Source organism: Littorina saxatilis, linkage group LG8 (genome assembly GCF_037325665.1).
Source record: "Littorina saxatilis isolate snail1 linkage group LG8, US_GU_Lsax_2.0, whole genome shotgun sequence".
Lineage (NCBI taxonomy): Eukaryota > Metazoa > Mollusca > Gastropoda > Littorinimorpha > Littorinidae > Littorina > Littorina saxatilis.
The window spans coordinates 12,631,354-12,657,851 of NC_090252.1; the positions used below are offsets into that span (position 1 = coordinate 12,631,354).

At 39.4% G+C, this 26,498-nt stretch overlaps 1 protein-coding gene across 1 annotated transcript in view; it reads left to right on the forward strand.

Annotated features, from left to right (window-relative positions):
* The window catches only part of LOC138972810 (multiple epidermal growth factor-like domains protein 6), a gene marked incomplete at its 5' end in the record, with an annotated part of 348,682 nt that overhangs the window by 83,945 nt on the left and 238,239 nt on the right, over positions 1 to 26,498 (forward strand). Inside the window, 3 exon segments of the mRNA XM_070345474.1 lie at positions 5,804 to 5,881; positions 8,365 to 8,448; positions 22,792 to 22,866. Coding sequence (XP_070201575.1) covers positions 5,804 to 5,881; positions 8,365 to 8,448; positions 22,792 to 22,866 — 237 coding nt within the window.

Consider the following 26,498-nt stretch of genomic DNA (forward strand, 5'->3'; position numbering starts at 1 on the left):
TTGTATTGATTCTTCTGTGCTGTGTATTGTGGTTGTATTGATTCTCCTGTGCTGTGCATTGTGGTTGTGTTGATTCGTATGTGCGGTGTATTGTGGTTGTAATGATTCTTCTGTGCTGTGTATTGTGGTTGTATTGATTCTCCTGTGCTGTACATTGTGGTTGTGTTGATTCGTCTGTGCTGTGTATTGTGGTTGTAATGATTCTTCTGTGCTGTGTATTGTGGTTGTATTGAGTCTTCTGTGCTGTGTATTGTGGTTGTAATGATTCTTCTGTGCTGTGCATTGTGCTTGTATTGAGTCTTCTGTGCTGTGTATTGTGGTTGTATTGATTCTTCTGTGTTGTGTATTGTGCTTGTATTGAGTCTTCTGTGCTGTGTATTGTGGTTGTATTGATTCTCCTGTGCTGTGCATTGTGGTTGTGTTGATTCGTCTGTGCTGTGTATTGTGGTTGTATTGATTCTTCTGTGCTGTGTATTGTGGTTGTATTGATTCTTCTGTGTTGTGTATTGTGGTTGTATTGATTCTCCTGTGCTGTGCATTGTGGTTGTGTTGATTCGTCTGTGCTGTGTATTGTGGTTGTATTGATTCTTCTGTGCTGTGTATTGTGCTTGTATTGAGTCTTCTGTGCTGTGTATTGTGCTTGTATTGATTCTTCTGTGCTGTGTATTGTGCTTGTATTGAGTCTTCTGTGCTGTGTATTGTGGTTGTATTGATTCTTCTGTGCTGTGTATTGTGCTTGTATTGAGTCTTCTGTGTGTATTGTGGTTGTATTGATTCTTCTGTGCTGTGTATTGTGCTTGTATTGAGTCTTCTGTGCTGTGTATTGTGCTTGTATTGATTCTTCTGTGCTGTGTATTGTGGTTGTATTGATTCTTCTGTGCTGTGTATTGTGCTTGTATTGAGTCTTCTGTGCTGTGTATTGTGGTTGTATTGATTCTTCTGTGCTGTGTATTGTGGTTGTATTGATTCTTCTGTGCTGTGTATTGTGTTTGTATTGAGTCTTCTGTGCTGTGTATTGTGGTTGTATTGATTCTTCTGTGCTGTGCATTGTGGTTGTGTTGATTCGTCTGTGCTGTGAATTGTGGTTGTACTGGTTCTTCTGTGCTGTGTATTGTGGTTGTAATGATTCTTCTGTGCTGTGTATTGTGGTTGTATTGATTCTTCTGTGCTGTGCATTGTGGTTGTATTGATTCTTCTGTGCTGTGTATTGTGCTTGTATTGAGTCTTCTGTGCTGTGTATTGTGCTTGTATTGAGTCTTCTGTGCTGTGTAGTGTGGTTGTATTTATTCTTCTGTGCTGTTTATTGTGCTTGTATTGAGTTTTCTGTGCTGTGTATTGTGGTTGTATTGATTCTTCTGTGCTGTGTATTGTGCGTGTATTGAGTCTTCTGTGTGTAGTGTGGTTGTATTGATTCTTCTGTGCTGTGTATTGTGCTTGTATTGAGTCTTCTGTGCTGTGTATTGTGCTTGTATTGATTCTTCTGTGACGTGTATTGTGGTTGTATTGATTGTTCTGTGCTGTGTATTGTGGTTGTCTTGATTGTTCTGTGCTGTGTATTGTGGTTGTATTGATTGTTCTGTGCTGTGTATTGTGCTTGTATTGATTGTTCTGTGCTGTGTATTGTGGTTATATTGATTCTTCTGTGCTGTGTATTGTGGTTGTATTGATTCTTCTGTGCTGTGTATTGTGGTTGTATTGATTCTTCTGTGCTGTGTATTGTGGTTGTATTGATTCTTCTGTGCTGTGTATTGTGCTTGTATTGAGTCTTCTGTGCTGTGTATTGTGGTTGTATTGATTCTTCTGTGCTGTGTATTGTGTTTGTATTGAGTCTTCTGTGCTGTGTATTGTGGTTGTATTGATTCTTCTGTGCTGTGTATTGTGGTTGTATTGATTGTTCTGTGCTGTGTATTGTGGTTGTATTGATTCTTCTGTGCTGTGTATTGTGGTTGTATTGATTCTTCTGTGCCGTGTATTGTGGTTGTATTGATTGTTCTGTGCTGTGTATTGTGCTTGTATTGCTTGTTCTGTGCTGTGTATTGTGGTTGTATTGATTCTTCTCTGCTGTGTATTGTGCTTGTATTGAGTCTTCTGTGCTTTGTATTGTGGTTGTATTGATTCTTCTGTGCTGTGTATTGTGCTTGTATTGAGTCTTCTGTGCTGTGTATTGTGGTTGTATTGATTGTTCTGTGCTGTGTATTGTGCTTTATTGCTTGTTCTGTGCTGTGTATTGTGCTTGTATTGAGTCTTCTGTGCTGTGTATTGTGGTTGTATTGATTCTTCTGTGCTGTGTATTGTGCTTGTATTGAGTCTTCTGTGCTGTGTATTGTGGTTGTATTGATTCTTCTGTGCCGTGTATTGTGGTTGTATTGATTGTTCTGTGCTGTGTATTGTGCTTTATTGCTTGTTCTGTGCTGTGTATTGTGCTTGTATTGAGTCTTCTGTGCTGTGTATTGTGGTTGTATTGATTCTTCTGTGCTGTGTATTGTGCTTGTATTGAGTCTTCTGTTCTTTGTATTGTGGTTGTATTGATTCTTCTGTGCTGTGTATTGTGCTTGTATTGAGTCTTCTGTGCTGTGTATTGTGCTTGTATTGATTCTTCTGTGCTGTGTATTGTGGTTGTATTAATTGTTCTTTGCTGTGCATTGTGTTTATATTGATTGTTCTGTGCTGTGCATTGTGCTTGTACCGTAAAAACCCTAGCAAACGCCCACCCCCCACTGCTGGCCAAAAGTTGTGCAGATGGGTCACTGCCTAGTAAACGCCCACCCCGGTTTTTTTTTAAATTAGTTTTAAGACGGTCGGCCTCCTTTATCTACGATTTGTGCACATTCATAATGATTGTGTGCGTGCATAATTAATGTGCGTGCGTGCATGTGTGTGTATGTGTGTGTGTGTATGTGTGTGTGTATATATATATATATATATATATATATATGTGTGTGTGTGTGTGTGTGTGTGTGTGTGTGTGTGTGTGTGTGTGTGTGTGTGTGTGTGTGTGTGTGTATGTGTGTGTAAAAGTGAACAATTTTGCGTCTCATCAATACAGAAAACATGTATTCTTACACAAACTGTTACCCTACAAACCACGCATCTCCACACTTTTTGGGGCACCGTTTTGTGAGAAAAGCTCGTATCAACAATCATTGGAGCGTGACGGCTTCATCTGACCACGAATTCTTAATTTCTTACCAGGAACCCACTTCTGGCATCACAAAGATCCATGCAATAATTATTGGAATTTGGTTTTGTGATTTTTTGAGTCACTTGAGAAAAAGTGACTCTATGTAATCGGTCAGTGTTAGTCTGTCCGGCCGGCCGTCCGGCCGGCCGTCCGTAGACACCACCTTAACGTTGGACTTTTCTCGGAAACTATCAAAGCGATCGGGCTCATATTTTGTTTAGTCGTGACCTCCAATGACCTCTACACTTTAACGATGGTTTCGTTGACCTTTGACCTTTTTCAAGGTCACAGGTCAGCGTCAAAGGAAAAATTAGACATTTTATATCTTTGACAAAGTTCATCGGATGTGATTGAAACTTTGTAGGATTATTCTTTACATCAAAGTATTTACATCTGTAGCCTTTTACGAACGTTATCAGAAAAACAAGGGAGATAACTAGCCTTTTCTGTTCGGCAACACACAACTTAACGTTGGGCTTTTCTCGGAAACTATAAAAGTGACCGGGCTCAAATTTTATGTGAACGTGACTCATTGTGTTGTGAATAGCAATTTCTTCCTGTCCATCTGATGCCTCATATAATATTCAGAACTGCGAAAGTGACTCGATCGAGCGTTTGCTCTTCTTGTTAATTCAGTTTTTTTCGTTTTTCTCAAAACAACACAAATGATGATACGAGGTTTGTTTTGAACACCGACGTAACGTTCAACCATGCCGAAGCACACATCCTATACAGCGACATACAAACTGAAAGCCCTGAGATATACTGAACACGAAGCTGCAGGCTGTGTTTCCGTATGTGCCCGCGAGTTTTCTGTTGACAAAAAAAGAATGAGAGAGTGGAGGGAACACAGAGGCATAACAAAACAGCAATACGGGAAAGAAAAGGAAAAAGGAAAGTTGTCTGAAGGACCGCCAGTTAGATCTTAAGAAGTTGACCTAGGTGTGATGGAAAACTTGGAAGAGGATAATTTCTAAACAAGAGAAAAAACTGAATTGTGCTGAACTTATTCTAAGAATGAGAAGAATCAAGGTCACGTGTGTTCTTCGTTTTTCTTCTTGTTTTTTATCACAGAATGTTTATTTTTATTTGTTTAAACAAACGGTGTGTTTATTTTTCATTAGAATTGCATAAATCACATGGTTGTATCTTTTTTTTTCTCTCTCGTGAAAATGTGATGACACTGTATCTTGCAAAGGGGTGTACAACTAGCAAACGCCCACCCCCTACTTTTACCCGAAATCTGTGCGAAAGGGGGGTGGGCGTTTGCAAGGGATTTTACGGTTGTGATTCTTCTGTGCTGTGGATTGTGCTTGTATCGATTGTTCTTTGCTGTGCATTGTGGTTGTATTGACTGTTCTGTGCTGTGCATTGTGGTTGATTTGATTGTTCTTTGCTGTGTATTGTGGTTGTATTGATTGTTGTGTGGTTATATGGATTTTGTTGTGCTGTGTTTGTATCGATTATCATGTGCTGTGCATTGTGGTTGTATTGATTGTTCTTTGATGTGTATTGTGGTTGTATTGATTGTTCTTTGCTGTGTATTGTGGTTGCATTGGTTCTTCTGTGGTGTGTAGTGTGGTTGTATTGATTGTTCTTTGCTGTGTATTGTGTTTGTATCGATTCTATTGTGCTGTGTATTGTGATTGTATTGATTGTTCTTTGCTGTGTATTGTGGTTGTATTGATTGTTCTGTGCTATGTATCGTGGTTGTATTGATTGTTGTGTGGTTATATGGATTTTGTTGTGCTGTGTTTGTATCGATTATCATGTGCTGTGCATTGTGGTTGTATTGATTGTTCTTTGATGTGTATTGTGGTTGTATTGATTGTTCTTTGCTGTGTATTGTGGTTGCATTGGTTCTTCTGTGGTGTGTATTGTGGTTGTATTGGTTGTTCTTTGCTGTGTATTGTGGTTGCATTGGTTCTTCTGTGGTGTGTATTGTGGTTGTATTGATTAGTCTTTGATGTGCATTGCTGTTGTATTGATTGTTCTTTGCTGTGTATTGTGTTTGTATCGATTCTATTGTGCTGTGTATTGTGATTGTATTGATTGTTCTGTGCTGTGTATTGTGGTTGTATTGATTGTTCTTTGCTGTGCATTGTGGTTGTATTGATTGTTCTTTGCTGTGTATTGTGGTTGTATTGATTGTTCTTTGCTGTGCATTGTGGTTGTATTGATTGTTCTTTGCTGTGTATTGTGGTTGTATTGATTGTTCTTTGTTGTGCATTGTGGTTGTATTGATTGTTCTTTGCTGTGTATTGTGGTTGTATTGATTGTTCTTTGTTGTGCATTGTGTTTATATCGATTCTCCTGTACTGTGTTTTGTGGTTGTATTGATTGTTCTTTGTTGTGCATTGTGGTTGTAATGATTCTCTTGTGTTTGTATCGATTCTCCTGTGCTGTGTATTGTGTTTGTATTGATTGTTCTTTGCTGTGCATTGTGTTTATATTGATTGTTCTTTGTTGTGCATTGTGGTTGTATTGATTGTTCTGTGCTGTGTATTGTGGTTGTATTGATTGTTCTTTGCTGTGCATTGTGGTTGTATTGATTGTTCTTTGCTGTGCGTTGTTGTTATATCGATTCTACTGTACTCTTGTATTGTGTTTGTATTTATTCAGAGATTAACATCGGCAGTAGCTGTAGGACATTGACTAGTGGATGCATCACTGGAGGGGTTTGTGACAGCGACACGTGCAGTGAGTCTTCTCCCTTGCTTTGACTTATGTTCTTGTGTTGATATAATTTCCCTCTCTTTGGTGTTTTTCTGTGTGTACATAGAGAATGCTACATGGCTTGCTGTGCCGTACCAGATTTACACGATTTTTTTTTTATATTGAACTGCGAGCGAAAGCGAGCTATTCATTATTAAAAAAAAAGCAACGAGTGTAAATCCGGTACGACACAGCAAGCCATGTAGTATTCTGTTTATCCTACATACTGTACTTACGTGTATTTTACTGAGAATGTCTTGCAGTCGAGGCAGTTAAATTGAAGACGCTTGTTTTGGAACCCAGATCTCTTCTAAAGCCTCGTGCAATCTCTTACGTCAAAGCAAAGAAACGTCACTCTGAAAGTGTGGCGTGACGTGTTAGTTCTACAGATTCATCGAGGGTAATTAGCGAGCGCAATTTTTGCTTCTATAATGACGTTTGTCTCGGTGACTTTGGCATCATCAGCAGTGGAAAAAACAGGTCCCTGCCAGACTTGCTTGACATGAACTCATTTACATGATATGCACACGTGTGATTTGAACGATTATTATCTCATGGGTGTCTCTCTCACGTATGTATGATAAATATCTTTTCACTTTCTTTGATGTCTTTTCTTGTGTTTGTATTTTTCCCCTTTTTTTTTTTTAGCATCTTTGCTTTCTTCCGTTTACCTATTTCCCTGTGTTCATATCTTCTCCCTTCCTATTCTACTTTTTTTTGTTTTGTTCATAATTCAGATTTTTTATGACCTTTTTGCATAGTTGTTATCATATCTTCTCACTTTCTTTGACCTATATATTGTCTTGTAGTTATATCTTCTCTCATTCTCTGATGACGCTTCTTGTGTTCATAATATTTCTCTCTTTCTCTGACCTCTTTTTGTGTGTGTTTATATTATGTCCTTGTCTGAATATTTGTTGTTGTGTTAATAATTTTGTTTTTCTTTGACCGTTTTGCTTGTAATCATTTCTTCCCTCTTACTTTGACCCATTTCTTTGTGTTCATATCATTTCCCTTTCTACTGGTTGGTCCGGTGTCAGAATAATGTGACTGGGTGAGACATGAAGCCTGTGCTGCGACTTCTGTCTTGTGTGTGGCGCACGTTATATGTCAAAGCAGCACCGCCCTGATATGGCCCTTCGTGGTCGGCTGGGCGTTAAGCAAACAAATAAACAAACACAATCCCCTTTCTTTGACCCATTTTCATGTGCTTAAATCTTCTTTTTCTTGGGCCTATTTTGCTGTTTTCTTCTCTGTTTGTGTGTGCCTACTTTCTTGTATTTTGTTCTCCTATTTTGACCTATTTTCTTGTTTCCATATTTTCTCCCTTTGACCTATTTTCTTGTTTGCATATTTTCTCCCTTTGACCTATATCCTTGTTTATATATCTTTTCTCTGTCTTTGACCTATTTTCTGGTTTTCAGATCTTCTTGGGCCTATTTTCTGGTTTTCGTCACAATTGATAGTTTCTTCTTCTTCTTGTGTGTTCTTGTGCTGAAACTCAAGGAAACAGTGGGTTTGTACATGTATGACGAGAAAAATTCAAGTTTTACGCCCTCACGGCAAAGCAATTGGGGGCATGTTTCCGGGTTTTAACCCGACTTTGGATGAGATATACAAGAATTATGCGTGTTTATGTGGTATCAGCCTTTTGCACTTATGGCAGAATGACCGAGGTCTCTTACGTGCCACTGTGGTGACAAGGGGGTGGGAGATGGATACCGTCTGTGGGTCTGCACATAAAGTTAACCCGTGTCCGTCCCGTCCCGAATTCACGTGTATGACACTTTCTATCACGTCATTTTTGCAGCCATATGCCGCTTTCGGAGGATGCATGCTGCATACTGCGTGTTTGTATAATAACTTATTTAACTCGGCGAACTCTCAAATGAATCTTGTCAGTGCACACTTGGTCTTGTGCTTGCGTGTACACACGAAGAGGGATAAGAGTGTGTGTGTGTGTGTGTGTGTGTGTGTGTGTGTGTGTGTGTGTGTGTGTGTGTGTGTGTGCGTGTGTGTGTGTGTGTGTGTGTGTATCTGCGTAAGGTTGTGTGTCTATGTTGGTATGAGTGCGTTGTGTGTGCATGATTGTTGTTTGAGTGAGTGAGTGTGTGTGTGTGTGTGTGTGTGTGTGTATGTGTGTGTGCGTGCGTGCGTGTGTGTGTGTGTGAGTGTGTGTGTGTGTGTGTGTGTGTGTGTGTGTGTGTGTGTGTGTGTGTGTGTGTGTGTGTGTGTGTGTGTGATTAGGGGTGAGTGAGAGGAATGTCCGATTTGTCCTTCGCAAGGTGTAATGAGTGCTGGTTGACAAAGGCATTTCACTTCTACCAAATTATCATTATATATTTATTAGTTAAGTTATGGAGACATCACAGTGCACTAAGAGATGTATAGAGCAAATCGAGAAAATGAATTATTGTCAAAATTAATTCTTATCATCATCATTTGTATTATCGTGATGTCTTCCACAGGGCTTGACATTGATGAAAGCTGTACCGGCAATGAGCATTTGTGTCGCTTTGGATCCGCATGTGACCCAGTACAGGCTAAATGCAGTAAGTAGCAACACAAAGCAAAATGGCAGCCCTCATGAGCTCCCAAAGGTCAATAAAAAACGTCGTGAATAGAAAGACGAAAAATGGGTCCTTTCGTTGATAGCTAGGGAAAGCGAGGTAGGAGCAACCAGGCGGCAAGTGAACCCTTGAACAGTGAAAGTGCCGGCTTGTTGTTAACTTTTTCGTGGAGAACGACAATAGAACAGTTTGTTTTTTTCAATCCTCCGCTCGATAGACACCTCATTCTCCGGAGAATCTTGTTTTCACCAGTATTCTCCGCAGGGCCGGACTAGGGGAAGGCGGGGGTGGGGGGGGGGGGGGGTTACAGGGGTTGCGCAGCCTTCTCCCCCTGGCTTAAGCATGTACCTCCCAAACGCCTTTTTTGTGGGGGAGGGAGGGGGGCATTTTTCTTCAACGATTTGTGTAATGAAAAGTATGAGTCCTTACAATCTCAATTCTTCTTCATTGCCTATGCAGCTTGCTGTCAAATTTGCCTTTTTCGTTCAAAGAGAGGCTTCCTTTCCCTCCAGAAACATAAAACAAACGTACAGCTTCAAGGGGGCAGTAAAGAAGTGACATACACATACATTTGAAGTTAATTGAATGACACAATTTCATTTGAATCTTCAGAACTTTGACCGTGCAGTTTCCTACTATGACTAAGCATACGCAGTGGGTGGATGTTGCCTTGCCGTTCTGTAAAGCACCTACAGACAAAACTGGCTTGTTTTATTCAGACCTGGGAACATATACGATGTCGCCGTATTTTGTACGCATGATTGTCTAGAATATGATCAGTACGGTCAGTGGAAAGAAATACAACGAGACAAATTCCTGGACCATTTTTCTTCACAAGCGCATCCCAAAGCCGATCCAGTAGTTTGACACATGCTTTCAATTTCATCAGTAAACATTTAAAGAAGCATTTCGTCCTTTTCCGATCGAAACCTCGTAAATCGATTTTTAGTGTTTCGAGAAAAAAAAAAAATAACTTGTCATCACAATAAGCCCATATTTTCTGCACATGATCTACAAACATACACAAAGTAATGTGTGTGATCAAATAGTTTTTCACAATTAAAACGCAGGATAATCAACACAATTGCAAGATACGAGTTTTTCTTTTTTAAAACCCGATCAAACTTGAAGACTTATAAGGTTTTGTAACATAGCCAAAGCACAACAAAAGACAAAAACAATGTCTAAAGAATGCAGTAAACACACTATCGTTCTGTTGTCACAATTGTCATTTGTGTTATGATTGTTCAAAGCAATGTATACTCGATCTTGTGTAAAAGATCCTTACAGTCTCCTTGTAACCTTTTCAATTAACACACAAAAACAAGTGTAACCTGAAGCTGATAAGTAAATAACATTCTTTGCTTGGATGGAAGCGTAAACATCAATATACGAGCCTTTTTGTATGCACAGAAAACAGGGTATTCCTTGAAAACAATAAAAATATATTAGTTTGAGTGCAACTGTCATCTAAATGTTCTTGAACAGCTAGTAGCTATGCAGAATAACCACTCATGAGAATGCAGAGCTTAACGACCATGGGGTAGACCATCATAATAGTGGTAGTTATCTACTGGAAAACCCTCCTTGACATCCTGAAGGTGCTGTCACTTTGTGTTTTTTATGGTCATCCGCACTATGTAGAGCTGGGGGATGATACCGGGCTCAGCATGTGATCTCCTTCTATGTGAAAAAAGGCCGCCACTCCTTACAAAAGATGAGCTTGTAGCGGCAAGTACCGTCAGGCAGGTACATCGGACTGCGAATATCCACCAATTGTGGATCTCCAGAAGTGTCTGAGATCAAGAAAGTCCTTGAAGAATGTGTGGTCCACCTGGACAACTTTGTAAGGTTGCCTTTTTCTTGCAGAGGTGATGACTTCGACGTATTCAGCTAGCCAGAATATCTGACTTGTCCTTATAGTTGTGTTTGATAGCTGGGTGTACAGAGTCGACTTTCATCCAGGTATGACCTTTCTCGGGACACTTTTGGAAAACGACTTTTCCCTGACTGACTGCTAAAGATAGGCGTTTCCCAAGACTATCACACGGTGGTTCTGGTACCTACACCCGTCATTGTAGATAATGATTGCCTCGGTTGTTTCGCCAACTGTTGCTTTGACTTCTCTTCATGAATCATCCCAAAAAGTAGCAAGCAACCTCTGTGTCAATGACGTTGTACAATGTGAAGTAGTGGCAGCACATCTTGGTCTTGAAGTATTTGTCATTTGCTTAGATACATAGGGCCAACAAGTCGACCTGCAGATACATAGGGCCAACAAGTCGACCTGCAGATACATGGTGAACACTTGGACATCACCATTCTCTTTAGCAACCCTCTTGTCAATTTTCTTTTGTATTTGCAAGCTTCGTCTTTGCGTTGAATGTGCATCTGGTACACATGCTATGGGATGTTTCCGTACTTGGATTCACAGAAAACGTTGCATTCATAGTTGTTGGGGTTGGTGAATCGCAATGTTCGTAGCTTTCATTTCTCTGATGAGCACCTGTCTTGACAATCGCTGTTTTTATTTGCATCATAATACCGCTGGAATAAAATTGAGCTTTGTTTGGTTTTTGATTCAAGTACAGTTTCAAGAAACATCTTTTGTGACTGCTTTTGACGATAAGGAAGATGCAGTTCGGCCAAGGATTCACTAAGGTCCCTCGCTGTCTAAACCTTTATTTCCTTGCCTGCAGTAGTAAAGGGGTGCTGCCTCCTTGTAGAAGGGCTCTGGGGATTCCGTGCACTTCGCGGGATGTCATATCCCCGTTTCGCACTTACCACTCTCCCATGCCCAGTTTAGTTTGCTTCACTACTTCCATTACTCCTGAAAGATTGTGACTTGTTTCCAAGCGAAAGCTACACCATCAATTTACCCCTGCTCAGTCATGCGGAGCTTTCACCAGACAGAGAAAACATGACTCCTAATGCAAACAATTCGAGCAGATAAAGTTGTTGTCATGCTTTACAGTTGTTGGGTCATTGCAGTCCACATGAAACTGACCATGATGATGGATACAGTACACCCACGAAACTCAATCAGTCCGTACGAACAGTGATGTTTCCTATGATAAGTTCCTTTTCATAATCCCATGGTATAGAACTTTTAGTCAGGAACACACAGCACACCAACCTAAGATCTTCAAGCGAAGAGAATTGGCTTTCAGGTGGAAAGGACCCACTGTCAGACATAACGGTCTGCATTCAGACACTAGAACCCGGAACACAACTTCAGTACGTGACATATATGCATACTTGTACATCTTCAGCTAACAAATAAGAACAGAAGTTCAGGACTTAACTGTTACATAATTCAGAGATATGTCAGAATACTCTGAATCTATCTTTGCAGTTATGTTTTTGTACTCAGCAAAGGAAAAATACAACCATTTGAACATTAACTGATGTCGTAGTTTGTCATTTTAATACACAGTACGTAATGTGGGCACTTCTATCTTCATTAATGACACTAATATTTAATTTTACCTAAACTCGTATCTAACGAAAACAGTTCATTTACCGCCGTGTTTAGATGTTAGAAAACTCGTAAGTCGACATACGAGGTTTTCATCGGCCAGAACGAGAAAACAGTCATGCACACGAAAAAACAAACAAACTCGTAACTCAACTTACGTGTAATTTTGGTTCGCGGTTTTGTCAAAACGATATACGAGGTATTTTTGCACCCATTTCCATCGATCTCAGGCTTTCACCACACTAACCAAAAAATAGAGAAAAAATCGTAGATTATTTTAATGTAAACAAGTCGAGTAAGGCGAAAATACAACATTTAGTCAAGTAGCTGTCGAACTCACAGAATGAAACAAAGCAATGCAACGCAGCAAGACCGTATACTCGTAGCATCGTCAGTCCACCGCTCACGGCAAAGGCAGTGAAATTGACAAGAAGAGCGGGGTAGTAGTTGCGCTGAGAAGGATAGCACGCTTTTCTGTACCTCTCTTCGTTTTAACTTTCCGAGCGTGTTTTTAATCCAAACATATCATATCTATATGTCACACGCTTTCCTTCTTTGCCACTACTAAAGCAAACGTGTGCAAGATTGTATGTTACGCGCTTTGGAGCATGTGCACGAACGGATTCAAACTCGAAATCGTCCCCCCAAAAACCCCAAAATGCACACACAACTTTTATTTCTCCTGCTGTTATCGTTTCTTCTCTTTACACATTCTTTAACGCTCATAATACTGAAAACGGCATCCCAGACGACAGTACTGTTTCCATACGCGAATTTAGCTGCCCTTGGAAAGTGGCTCGCTCAGGAGGCCTGCTAGTCTGACACTATAAGGACAGAGTTGTGAACATAGATGACAAAGATCCCGGAAAGAACAAACATTTCGCGGATGCAGACACAGAAAGACGTCATGAAGATTGCGATGCTTCAAAAGATACAGACTGTGACGATGACTGTGACGTCATTCACATATTCCGAGACGTCATTTATAGTTGTTCGGTCACTTTCGTCAAAAAGTAGATCTCTCCACAATGGCTGCTCTTGTGTTTAGGTTTATCAAGCGTGAGTACGCAACACGTGTTTGTTCTCTCCTCTGTTGAAGCTGTGAGACATAATCGCCATTACGAGCTAGTCGTGTGACAGAGAGTTTTCTTGCACACTCGACTGCTGCTGTTTCACTCCGGCTAAAGCCGTCGTGAAACATCTACAGTCTCGTGTGCAAGAAAACTCTCTGTCACACGACTAGCTCGTAATAGCGGGTAATGTTTTTGGAATCAGGAATCGACAATGAATAAGATGAAAGTGTTTTTAAATTGATTTCGAAAATTTAATTTTGATAATAGTTTTTATATATTTAATTTTCAGAGCTTGTTTTTAATCCAAATATAACATATTTATATTTTTTTGGAATCAGCAAATAATGGAGAATAAGATGAACGTAAATTTAGGTCGTTTTTTAAAAACAATATTTTTTGTACAATTTTCAGATTTTTAATGACCAAAGTCATTAATTAATTTTTAAGCCGCCAAGCTGAAATGCAATACCGAAGTCCGGGCTTCGTCGAAGATTACTTGACCAAAATGTCAACCAATTTTGTTGAAAAATGAGGACGTGACAGTGCCGCCTCAACTTTCACGAAAAGCCGGATATGACGTCATCAAAGACATTTATCAAAAAAAAGAAAACAAAGTTCGGGGATATCATACCCAGGAACTCTCATGTCAAATTTCATAAAGATCGGTCCAGTAGTTTGGTCTGAATCGCTCTACACGCACGCACGCACACGCACACACACACACACACACACACACACACATACACACACACATACACCACGACCCTCGTCTCGATTCCCCCCTCTATGTTAAAACATTTAGTCATAACTTGACTAAATGTAAAAAGTAGATTTCGCAAAAAATCGACTTACGAGGTTTAAATCGGACAAGGACGATTTGTTTTAAACGTATTGGTAAGCTTAAGGTGGCACAACAAATGAAATATGAATATTTGTAAATTTTGTTTGAAGTTTTTGGGTACATTGTAGAAAGAAAGCATGAAAAAGCACCTGCATGCCCAGTTTTTGACCAAGCAAGTAATAGTTTCATAAAAAAGACCAATTCCTTCAAAAAATACAAACATTACACGCCATGCCCCATGAAATTAGAAAGACATTTTTGAAGTTACAGGTTTTGTGCAAACTACTCCCAGATATCAGTATCAGACTTTTACAGAGCCATTTTGACCAAATTACCCCAGTTCAAATTCAGCAGCAAAAATTGAGAATAATACATTTTTGCTCCAAAAATACCCAATCAGGCTTATGATATTATATTCTGAAATACTAACTCCTGTAAAATAAATAATATAACTCTACCACAAGTGTTTCTGAAGAAATATCATTGCCCGCGTTGTTACCATCCTTGAAAACCCAAATTCAGAGAAAATAAAGTTTGTGAAGTGTTTCTCTACCCATTTTGAAGACAAATTGCTGAAAAAAATAGTCTGGGTGTGTTCTTGTATTTTTCACAGTCTTCAAATGATTTTGGCAGTCAATGAAACATCAAGTACAGTGATTATGATCAGCTGGAAATAAGGCGTTTGGAATTTTATTCGCAACTATTGATGTTCTCAGTTTTATCGCAGGAGCAGACATATAGTTTCTGCTAGTTTTTGTTTCCATCACACAAAAACTGGTCGAGCTTTGATCGGAAATTGCTTCGCAGTAAGCTTTGTTTTTCTCCAAAACTCATGCAGCTATAGGTAGGACGTCAGTTCGGCTTCTGCCAAGATAAACTCTAGACAGAATGCTTCCCTGACAATTTCAAGGGATTCAATGATCTAGAGGGAGAAAAGAATATCAAGTTCTTATTAGTAAAATAGATTCGGCATGAAATCCGACAGATTTTAGACTAATATTCGAGCCACTCGAAAATGCACAGATCAGTTGTTGCGTTCCTTGAATGAGAAAAGTTGGATTTTGCAACGAAGCAAATATCTAAGTCAAAATATCATTGCATGGTTTCACCAAGAATTAGATACATGAGTGGAAGATGGGTCCAAAGTTCTATCAGCAGTACTTTAGGGTGTAACTGGGACACTGGGACTGGGTGGCCGAGTGGTAACGCACTTACGCTCGGAAGCGAGAGGTTGCGAGTTCGACCCTGGGTCAGGGCGTTAGCAATTTTCTCCCCCCTTTCCTAACCTGGGTGGTGGGTTCAAGTGCTAGTCTTTCGGATGAGACGAAAAACCGAGGTCCCTTCGTGTACACTATATTGGGGTGTGCACTTTAAAGATCCCACGATTGACAAAAGGGTCTTTCCTGGAAAAATTGTATAGGCATAGATAAAAATGTCCACCAAAATACCCGTGTGACTTGGAATAATAGGCTGTGAAAAGTAGGATATACGCCGAAATGGCTGCGATCTGCTGGCCGATGTAAATGCGTGATGTATTGTGTAAAAAAACTCCATCTCACACGGCATAAATAAATCCCTGCGCCTTGAATATGTGCGCGATATAAATTGCATAAAATAAAAATAAAAAAAATAAAAAATTAAAAATCCCTGCGCTTAGAACTGTACCCACGGAATACGCGCGATATAAGCCTCATATTGATTGATTGATTGAGTAAGAGTTGAGTTTATGTGAGATAAACAAGGCCTGACGTCCTACCTGTTATTCAGTCATCGCGGACTCAGCATTCACACCGACCGCTAGCTTATTCTTCTTCGCTGCTCGTTCTACCGCAAGTTGTAACTTCCTCTGCCTCTTGCATGATGGATACCCGCCGAATTTATCTTTTAGGGGCCGAGTTGAGAGAAACATTGCTGCTGAGACGTCGAACCGATTCGAAATAACGTTCCCGTGTTTATGCGGATATGGTGCGCGCGCATACGCAGAACGACTTCCCAGATAAAAGTTATTGATAATGACCAATCAGCGAATAGATTTTCAACGGTAAAGGTCACTTTTCCGAACATAAAACATTTTGCCTGTGAAAGTGTCCTTCGCTAGCTCTGTGTTGTGTCCGTTGAGCGGTATAAACGGACTTTCGTTTTATGACTGTGACATCGTCAAAAAACGGGAATTCCCGCTGAGTACGGTGCATGCAATAAATCTGACAAGCTCATCAATATGTTGCTGCTGCTCTTCCATGAAAAAAATCAATGTTTCACTAAGTTTGCAGATATTTAGCATTCACTCATTTTGAAAATCATCACTGTATTGAAAAAAGAGGATGAAATTGACAAAATAAACATCATGCAGTTATTCTAGGGTGTTCAAAGTACCTAAATATGCTGAAAACCCAAATCACATCACGGTACCATTTTGGATCAAAATTCCGTACCACCTCTGCCCTTAACTAATGATGCGACGGATGCCGGGGAAAGCTGTTTAAACCATGAATGTTCAAATGTAGTGTGGAGTATGCACATTTTTCTGAAAATACACCATGTTAACTTGAGAATATGGTTTGTGGAGATTTTAACAGTGTAGTAAATAATGAATTGGATATTGTAAGTGGTGCAGCACATGCACAGAAAGAAGTTACAGCGTTTAATACATTTATACATTCCTGTATATTAAATGATGCATGGAGGTTATCTAATGCAGAAGGAAAAGAGTTTTCCTGGTCAAGGAACTCTGACTGGGTGGCGAGAAGAATTGATTATATTTTTATAAGTGATGGAATTGTAAACAATTGTCAAGAATGTAATATGTTTTCGGTTCCATACTCCGATCACAGATGCGTCTATACAGTAATACAGTGCTCAGAGGTTGCCAGAGGTCCTGGATTTTGGAAGTTTAATAATGAGTTATTACATGATATGCAATATGTACAATTTATGAATTCGGCTATAGAAGAGTTTATGCGTGAGCAAGAACAAACGGATGTCCAGCTAAAATGGGAATTGCTGAAGAGACAAATACGAGATGAGAGTATAGAATATAGTAAAAGTAAAGCAATGAAAAGAAAAAATGATAAACTAAGTCTATATACAGAATTAAACGATTGTGATTTGAAACTAAGTCATGAACCTTTGAATGAATTATTGCAGAAAAGACGACACAAGATTCGTTTACAGTTAGAAATACATGAACAGAATAGAACAAAAAGTGCCATGATTAGATCACGAACAAGAGGCGAAGCCTTCAAGGCTCACGTAAGAAATAGACAAACAGTAACACAAACTCAATCACTCCGTCACACATACACACCCACACACACAGTAAGCTTAGGTGACACTGTGCAAGAAAGAGAGACACTAGATCTAGATCTGTCTGTCTGCATGTAGCCTACTTACAGGGACACGACTGCCAAATAGTCTCGGCCCGCTCAAAATAACAATGACCGAGACCACACACACCACGCGAGAGAGAAAGACTACAGGGAGGCATGCCGTCATGATGCATTAATTGACGTCAAACACTTTTGACCGTGACGTAATCTTATGCGAGCTTTATCCATAGTCTTGGATAACCACTCACACATAGACTCGGAAATGTTAAAGTTTCTACCACAGACATACACACGCACAAACACACACACACACGCACACACACACGCACAAACGCACAAACGCACAGACAGACAAAGTTACGATCGCATAGGCTACACTTCGTGAGCCAATAAAATGGATTGCAGAAGGGGAAAAAAATACGAAGTTCTTTCTTAATTTAGAAAAGAGTAGAGGGAATTCGAAGGTTATGAGTGTTTTGACCACAGAAGACGGAAATGTACTAACGGACCAAAAACGCATTTTGGAAGCTCAGAGAGAGCATTTTTTGAAATGTTATAAGAAAAAAGTTTCGAAAGAAGGTCTTTTTGGAAGATTTGATACGTTTATTGAGGGAGATGAAGTACCTCAATTAAATGATTTAGAGAGAGATAGTTGTGAAGGACTAATTACAGTAGAAGAAGCGGCTAGAGCCCTGATGACATTAAATAACGGCTCGTCACCAGGATTAGATGGATTAACGGTGGAATTTTATAAATGTTTTTGGGTGACATTGAAAAATGTTATTGCGAATTCGTATAATTATGCTTTTGAGAAAGGGAACCTATCATATTCTCAATCCGCAGGAGTAATAACCTTAATACACAAAGGAAAAGAACTCCCAAGAGAAAATTTGAATAACTGGAGGCCAATCACGTTAACAAATGCTGACTATAAAGTGTTGGCTAAATGTTTAGCGTTAAGAATGCAAAGTGTAGTTGACAGCATCATACAGCCTGACCAGGTTGCTTTTTTAAAGGGGCGGGACATAGCGTCCCTACTGAGAATGGTTGACGACGTGGTATACAGTGCTCAACAAAATGATATACCTGGAGCCATGCTTGCTGTTGATTTTAAGAAAGCTTTTGATTCGATATCGCAAGAGTACATGACGTATGTGTTTTCCAAGTTTGGGTTTGGCAACGAATTTGTCAGATGGGTAGAGATATTAATGAAAGAAAGCTGGAGCTGCATTGGATACGGTGGGTGGCTTAGCGAAGAAATTAGGATAGAAGGCGGGATTAGACAGGGATGCTGTTTTTCTCCTTTGGCCTTCATACTCGGTATTGAATTATTAGCCATTAAAATGAGAGGGGAAAACGGAGTTCATGGTATACCAATTAATAAAAGTGAAGATATCTATGCATTGTTGAAAATAGCGCTATATGCGGATGACGTGACACTGTTTTTACGAGACAGAGACGATATTAAACTTGCTTTAGGCATTTTAAAACAGTTTGCAAGTATCTCCGGTCTTGAGATAAATACAAGAAAGACAGAAGCAATGTGGTTGGGATCGAGCATTGCGAGGGGTGAGTTATGTTTTGACTTAAATTGGAAAAATAAAATAAAGCTATTGGGTATATTTTTCTGTAATAGTGTACCCGCATCAAACCTCTCAGAAAACTGGGAAAGCCGTATTGAAAACATGAGCCGAGTCATAAACACGTGGCATAGAAGGAATCTTGGATATTTAGGCAAAATTTGTATTATAAATAGTTTTCTCGTCCACAATTAGTTTACGTAATGAGAGTAATTAATTTATCAGAGAAGGTGTTAAACAGAGTTACCACAATGTTGTACCACTTGTTGTGGAAAAGAAAAACTACCAACAAAAAAGCATTTGAAAAAGTTAAAAGATGTGTGTTAAAAGCTGATTTTGAAAAAGGAGGGTTGTGTATGCCCGACATTAAAATTATGCAGCAATCGTTTCTGCTGGAATGGATAAGAAAGCTGCATACGGCTACTGATACGGAAAAATGGTCATTCATCCCAATAGCGCAGTTTTCTCAACTGGGTAGAGACCTGACTTGTTTTCATGCCAAAGTAAAATGGAAGCAATTTAAAAAAGAACATGTTAATTTGGCCCCTTTTTGGGAGGAGGCCCTAAAAGTCTGGACAGAGAATAACACCCACACAGAAATAGAGAACCCACTGTTGGTAACAGTCTGGAATAATAAAAACATTATGTATCGAAATAATGTGTTATTTTTTAAGAAATGGACTAAATGTGGGATCGCATTAGTTGGTAATATATGTGTTAATAACAGGCTGTTATCCCTAGAACAGATTAAAGTGAAAGTGGGTACTTATCCTTCACTGATGTTAGAGTATAATGTGGTAAAAACTGCTGTTACCTCGTTTATGAAAAGATATCCGGCGTATATGCTCATGCAATCCAATGAAAACAATGTTCTGCTTTTCGACCATAAAGAGTTATTTACAGCACGTTCTCATAGATTACATTTAATAACGAAAACTGAACACAACCCTTGTTGTCTGAATTTCTGGATGCATAAGTTTAATATAGAAATAACTAAATGGCATTGGCTCATCGTAAGGAATGTATCTAAAGAATCAAGACTGAGAGAATTGCACTGGAAGATACTGCATAACATATATCCGACTAATATTTTGCTGTGTAAAATGGGAATTAGAATGAATAACAAATGCTCATTTTGTCCAGATAAGATTGATTTTGTGGAACATTTCTTTTATGAATGTTCTGCTATACATCCAATTTGGGAAAGAATAACCAATAAGGTATTTCAGCAGTATAATGTTAATATAAAAATTGATGTTCAAACAGCACTGTTAGGATACATGAAAACACCTGGTATGTCAAACAATTTAGTAAACTATATCAAGTTACTTATTATTGTGGCAAAAATGTGTGTGGGAAAATTCAAATACGGGAAACCAATAGAAATTGTGTGCATGTTTAATTCAGAGTTAGATTTGCGACACATAAAGACTGAGAATAATGGTAATTGTAAAATATTTTAATAAAATTGTCCATTGTTGGTATTTGTCCATGATAGAAGTGAAAAGATTAGGGCAAAAGAAGTAAATTTAAATGTTTTTTTATTTATTTTTTTTAAGGTAGTTCACTGGACCCGTTAAATATAATTTGGTTTCTCCCAAAAGTTGGTTATTTTTTAAGTTCGATCTGTCTGCTATGCATTCAGCATAAAAAAAATATAGGGTAGTGGGTTCGTTTCGGAGCTATGAGTCTCGGAAGACAGTGCCCGTTTTGAATTTTGGACTGAAAAATCGAAAAATGGGTATGTTTTGAAAACGGCCAATTACACAAACATCTGCATAGGAATAGTCATTTAAAAAATATCACCCAAAGCAGCAATGGGCAGGTAACGAAGTGCACTGTTAAAGGAAAATGTTGCGCATACTCAAACTTTGTGACGTCACGTCTTTTGCCAGAGTTTATTTTAAATTTGTTCCTCATGTTGAGGTATTTTATTGCTGGTAGCCTGGAAATAAATTACGATTTGATGAGATGGGTTGTAAACGCAAGAGCGATCAAAACGGCATTAAAAAAAACAAAAAAAACGACAGGTTGGTAGTGTTTTTAGGGGGGGTTCACTCCCTTGATTAACCCCACCCTTTGCACTATTACTGTCCAGTGTGCCTCAGAAAAATATGTGTCACGATAATGTAAAGGGCTGTTGTCCGATCATTTGTCTCAGATATATGAGCCAACTAAATTATGTTTTTAAAAACCACTGTTACATAGAACCTCTGTTGAAAGTCAAAGGTCACCGCAACTTTGAAAGGCCACAAGTCCGATTCAAATGTAATAAAAACGCCAATCAAAAGGTGGAGGTCACTTGTTTGATACAAGTGTAATAATAAAAATTAATAATCAAGGCTTGGTTTATAATTTTGCTTAATAGTGCGTACTGTTATTTGTTACGGTTTGAAGGCTGGGACTTTTTGAGGGTGGAATTAAAGCAATTTTTCGCCTTATGGGCCCCTTATGCCTCGAAAGACTTCAATTATTGTATTATCTGCTGCCAGCGTACAGTAGAAAGAGGGCTGCATACACAAGACACTTGTTCTTAATACTACTGGCTGTTATTCTAGTTCAAACACCGGTTTTAACATGTGGTATTCTGATGCAATCACGCTGTGAGCATCACGGGTTGGGAGACACTCTCTTACCTGCTACCGGAGCTTCAATGTTAGCTTTGGTGATTATTACGATGTCACTGGCAAAGAGAACGGCTTTGTACCGATTTCATTAGATGCCCACGTGTTTTTGACCTCGTGGTTGGGAGGCGTGTCGCATTGTTTTTATTTCTGGCGGTGTCGTCATTTTCTGACGTCATTCACTTACGCTGCCTGAAAAATGTGACGTTTGTTCTATTTACGTCATTCGAATGTTCGACGTGTTCTTCTTCTTCTTCTTCTTCTGCGTTCCCTGTTCGATGTGTTCGAATTCCCAGCCTGCCAGGAAAAAATGGCGACACAACTCAGTGGCTTCCCTTTGTGTATGAAGAGTAATATCCCTGTCTCCATTTGACCTGCCTTAAACCCTATCTTTAAGCTGTTGATTTAAAAATGTAAGAAAAAAGAAAAAAGAAAGAGGGAGAAGGAAAAAAAAAAAAAAAGAAAAGGAAACTGAGCTGAACATTAGAAATAAATTTATGTTACGATTATTTTTATTTATTTATTTATTTAAACATATTAGTTTACTGATAAAGTTTGTTGATTTAAAAATGTGCACATTTGACAGAACCGGCACGGTTGGCCTAGTGGTAAGGCGCCCGCCCCGTGATCGGGAGGTCGTGGGTTCGAACCCCGGCCGGGTCATACCTAAGACTTTAAAATTTGCAATCTAGTGGCTGCTCCGCCTGGCGTCTGGCATTATGGGGTTAGTGCTAGGACTGGTTGGTCTGGTGTCAGAATAATGTGACTGGGTGAGACATGAAGCCTGTGCTGCGACTTCTGTCTTGCGTGTGGCGCACGTTAAATGTCAAAGCAGCACCGCCCTGATATGGCCCTTCGTGGTCGGCTGGGCGTTAAACAAACAAACAAACAAACAAACATTTGACAGAGAAAAGAAAAGACCTATGAAGAAGGTTTGCTCCAAGCCATACACCACAAAACAAAAAAAGGCAAAAAATAACTGTAGTAGCAAACCTGCATGCAACTGAGGTTTAAAAAAAAAAACCAGAAAAAAAACAGAAAAAAAACCAAAAAAACTTGAGAATACTCCAAGTAAAAAAAAAAAGGTTCCAGGTCTGGGTTTTGTTAATATTAAAATGTGAATTATCTGATATCATTTGAAGAATCCCTCAAAGAATAAGTCACGCTGATATTGAAAGTCAAATATTTACTTTGTCTTCTTTACTCTCAGCATGATGAGCAAAACCGGATCGAGCTCGACCGCGATAACATTTAGCGGGTCACCTGGAATTAGTCCTGATCGGTCTAATAACCATATGCTGCGATGAGCTAGTAATAAGTCTTTATATTGAGCGTCATTCCAACCGTCATGACGACACTATATTGTTGCCCTTATGTACAGATTTGGCTTGCACTTTTTTCAGAGTGGGAACTCCGTCAGCCGTGCTCGGGGAATACCTGTGTCGATGGAACCCTGTGTGACGTGCTGGACACATGCAGTGAGTATACACGTTCAGAAACAGTCAGTGTAACCAGGACCTGTACAGGCCTGAAAGTGACGAGTATGGCGAGTACAAACGTGTAACAGGCGAGTAGAAATGTTCATCAACTCGCCAAATGCGAGTACAGTAAGTTGCTGAAACAAAAAAATGTTGGTGTGCACGCTAGTGTGCTTTCCTGCTAGTAGTACATGTTCAGAATCACTAGCCAAAGGCGAGTATACCATTTGTTCGACTTTTAGGGCTGCTGTACATGGTCAATGTGACGTCAGCCGTACGCATCCAAGTTAAATGCGCTTCAAACCGCAGCAGAGGATGTACGTTTAGCTTCTCCCGAAACATAGTTACCAAAATGTTTTGTGTCTCGAGAGACGACCCAACTCATTCAGTGTTAATAGACTCGTTAAGTGTACAGTGTTAATAGACTCGTTAAGTGTACAGTGTTAATAGACTCGTTAAGTGTACAGTGTTAATAGACTCGTTAAGTGTACAGTGTTAATAGACTCGTTAAGTGTACAGTGTTAATAGACTCGTTAAGTGTACAGTGTTAATAGACTCGTTAAGTGTACAGTGTTAATAGACTCGTTAAGTGTACAGTGTTAATAGACTCGTTAAGTGTACAGTGTTAATAGACTCGTTAAGTGTACAGTGTTAATAGACTCGTTAAGTGTACAGTGTTAATAGACTCGTTAAGTGTACAGTGTTAATAGACTCGTTAAGTGTACAGTGTTAATAGACTCGTTAAGTGTACAGTGTTAATAGACTCGTTAAGTGTACAGTGTTAATAGACTCGTTAAGTGTACAGTGTTAATAGACTCGTTAAGTGTACAGTGTTAATAGACTCGTTAAGTGTCCAGTGTTGGTGGTAGTTGTGGTGGTTATCGGTACGTCAGCGTTTTGTGCGCAGTTCAAAGGTTAGAGATCAAAGTTTACGTTTGCTTTCTTTGATCTGCTAACGAGCTGTTGTTAACTCGACACAAATAACGAGCCCTGAATTTCATGTGAAAACTAAAGGAATGCTTGTTATTCTTTATAACTAGTATGTTCCTGGGCCCATATTCTGGAAATCTCCAACCAGGGGTTTTGTCGGTACGAGAAACAGAAAGCTTCCGGTAATCCCCTTATCGTGGAATTCACGAACAGCCGACAGGCGCTATCAGAGGCACTGTCATACGATAAAGTTAGAGGTGCCTATCCGTACCGATAAGCACGGTTGTCGGTACGATAACTTGGATTTCAAGATGGCAGCCTTCATCCTGAATCGTTACTGGGAAAGACGAATCATGCCAAGAAACAGGATATCGCGTGACAGATTGCATCTGCTTGAACAGTACGATGATCTGAAACTGCATAAAAAGATACGATTCTGCAGGCAGTACATTTTGCATTTGACTGGTGAGGTCAGTGACGATATACAGCTAGCAAACCGAAGGGGTGCCTTGCCTCCTGTCGTGCAAGTGCTACTGGCATTGCGGTTTTACGCGTCAGCCTAGAGCAAGTGATACTGACGTTGCGGTTTCACGCGTCTGGTACTTTTTAAGATGCAAAATCTCCCTACCTTCAAATCAGACGAAAAGCAGACATCTTCATTTTCTCCCGAGAGAGAAACAATTGTTCGTAAAGTCTTGCAGGACCCAAACACACTTCTGCACGCTTTCCTTTCTTTTCATAATCAGTTGCTTTGCAAATATAAAATTGCATTGCTTTTCTCAACTTGTCAAGTCAGTCAAAACGACCGCAGAACACATAACAGGGAAATGACACTGATTGGAATAAAAAATATATTAGATTACGACAGCTGAAATTACACCTATCTCGAGAATTAAGCGTCCCGACAGAACCAGCGCCCTTACATTATCAGCAAGTGGTCGAAATACTATGAATAAGCTCCCAGAACAACTTAATGCTACACATTTCAGTTTGATGTGTGATTTATTCCAGGTTTGATGCACTACATTCTCAGCCGAAGATATGAATCGGAATGAGTGAATCTGCAGAAAGAGAAAGATGCAAGCATTCAACTTTCTGATGATTCTGTACACGTTGAACGTTCTGCATATGCGCATATTCAACACTTGAGTGGGAATGTGTCAAGGAAACATTACGATGTATCAATACAAACAACATTGCAATAATCGGTTATTATTCTTCATGTCTACGGCTGTGTCGTCTGCTCCGTGTATGACTTTTCTTCTTTTTACAACTGAAGAGTCCAGACATGGGACGATACTTTTTTTTCGAAGTATTGCAAAAGTTGTCTTCCTTCCCATTACGTTAAAGAAAGGGAAACTAAACGCACGTATAGAGGCCTAGACGCCGTTGTCGGTTTCATTATCGTAAGCGGAATGCGTAATGATACATATATTTTCCTTAAGTTAACCACTATACCACTACCACTAACATTGTGCACTTAATCTCTCTACTATCTGATGCTTCTCGCTGCTGCATGGTGCGTGTAAGCCAACACATACGTGTGTATTAAGTAACTATGAAGGGGAGTCAACATTCGTTTGGTTCAACGGAGTACTCCCGGAGTGTTAGTAACAAGTGTTGTATTAGGCCGTCCGTATGCAAAAACAAACAAGTCGCGTAAGGCAAAAATACAACATTTAGTCAAGTAGCTGTCGAACTCACAGAATGAAACTGAACGCAATGTAACGCAGCAACACCGTATACTCGTAGCATCGTCAGTCCACCGCTCATGGCTAAGGCAGTGAAATTGACAAGAAGAGCGGGGTAGTAGTTGCGCTGAGAAGGATAGCACGCTTTTCTGTACCTCTCTTCGTTTTAACTTTCTGAGCGTGTTTTTAATCCAAACATATCGTATCTATATGTTTTTGGAATCAGGAACCGACAAGGAATAAGATGAAAGTGTTTTAAATTGATTTCGAAAATTTAATTTTGATAATAATTTTTCTATTTTTAATTTTCAGAGCTTGTTTTTAATCCAAATATAACATATTTATATGTTTTTGGAATCAGCAAATGATGGAGGATAAGATGAACGTAAATTTGGATCGTTTTATAAAACAAATATTTTTTGTACAATTTTCAGATTTTTAATGACCAAAGTCATTAATTAATTTTTAAGCCGCCAAGCTGAAATGCAATACCGAAGTCCGGGCTTCGTCGAAGATTACTTGACCAAACTTTCAACTAATTTGGTTGAAAAATGAGAGCGTGACAGTGCCGCCTCAACTTTCACGAAAAGCCGGATATGACGTCATCAAAGACATTTATCAAAAAAATGAAAAAAATGTCTGGGGATATCATACCCAGAAACTTTCATGTCAGATTTCATAAAGATCGGTTCAGTAGTTTTGGTCTGAATCGCTCTACACACACACACACGCACAGACAGACAGACGGACACACACACACACTCACACACACACACACACACACACACACACACACTCATATATATATATACCACGACCCTCGTCTTGATTCCCCCTCTATTTTAAAACATTTAATCAAAACTTGACTAAATGTAAAAAAGCTGGTCGTTGAGAGTTTTTCGGATGTTCTGGAAGCTAGAGCTTGTCTGATTCTTCAACTTTCAGGGTCATGTTTGGGTCAAAATGTTGAACATCATCATTTTTCAGATGCTCTTTTCTGTTGTATGTTAA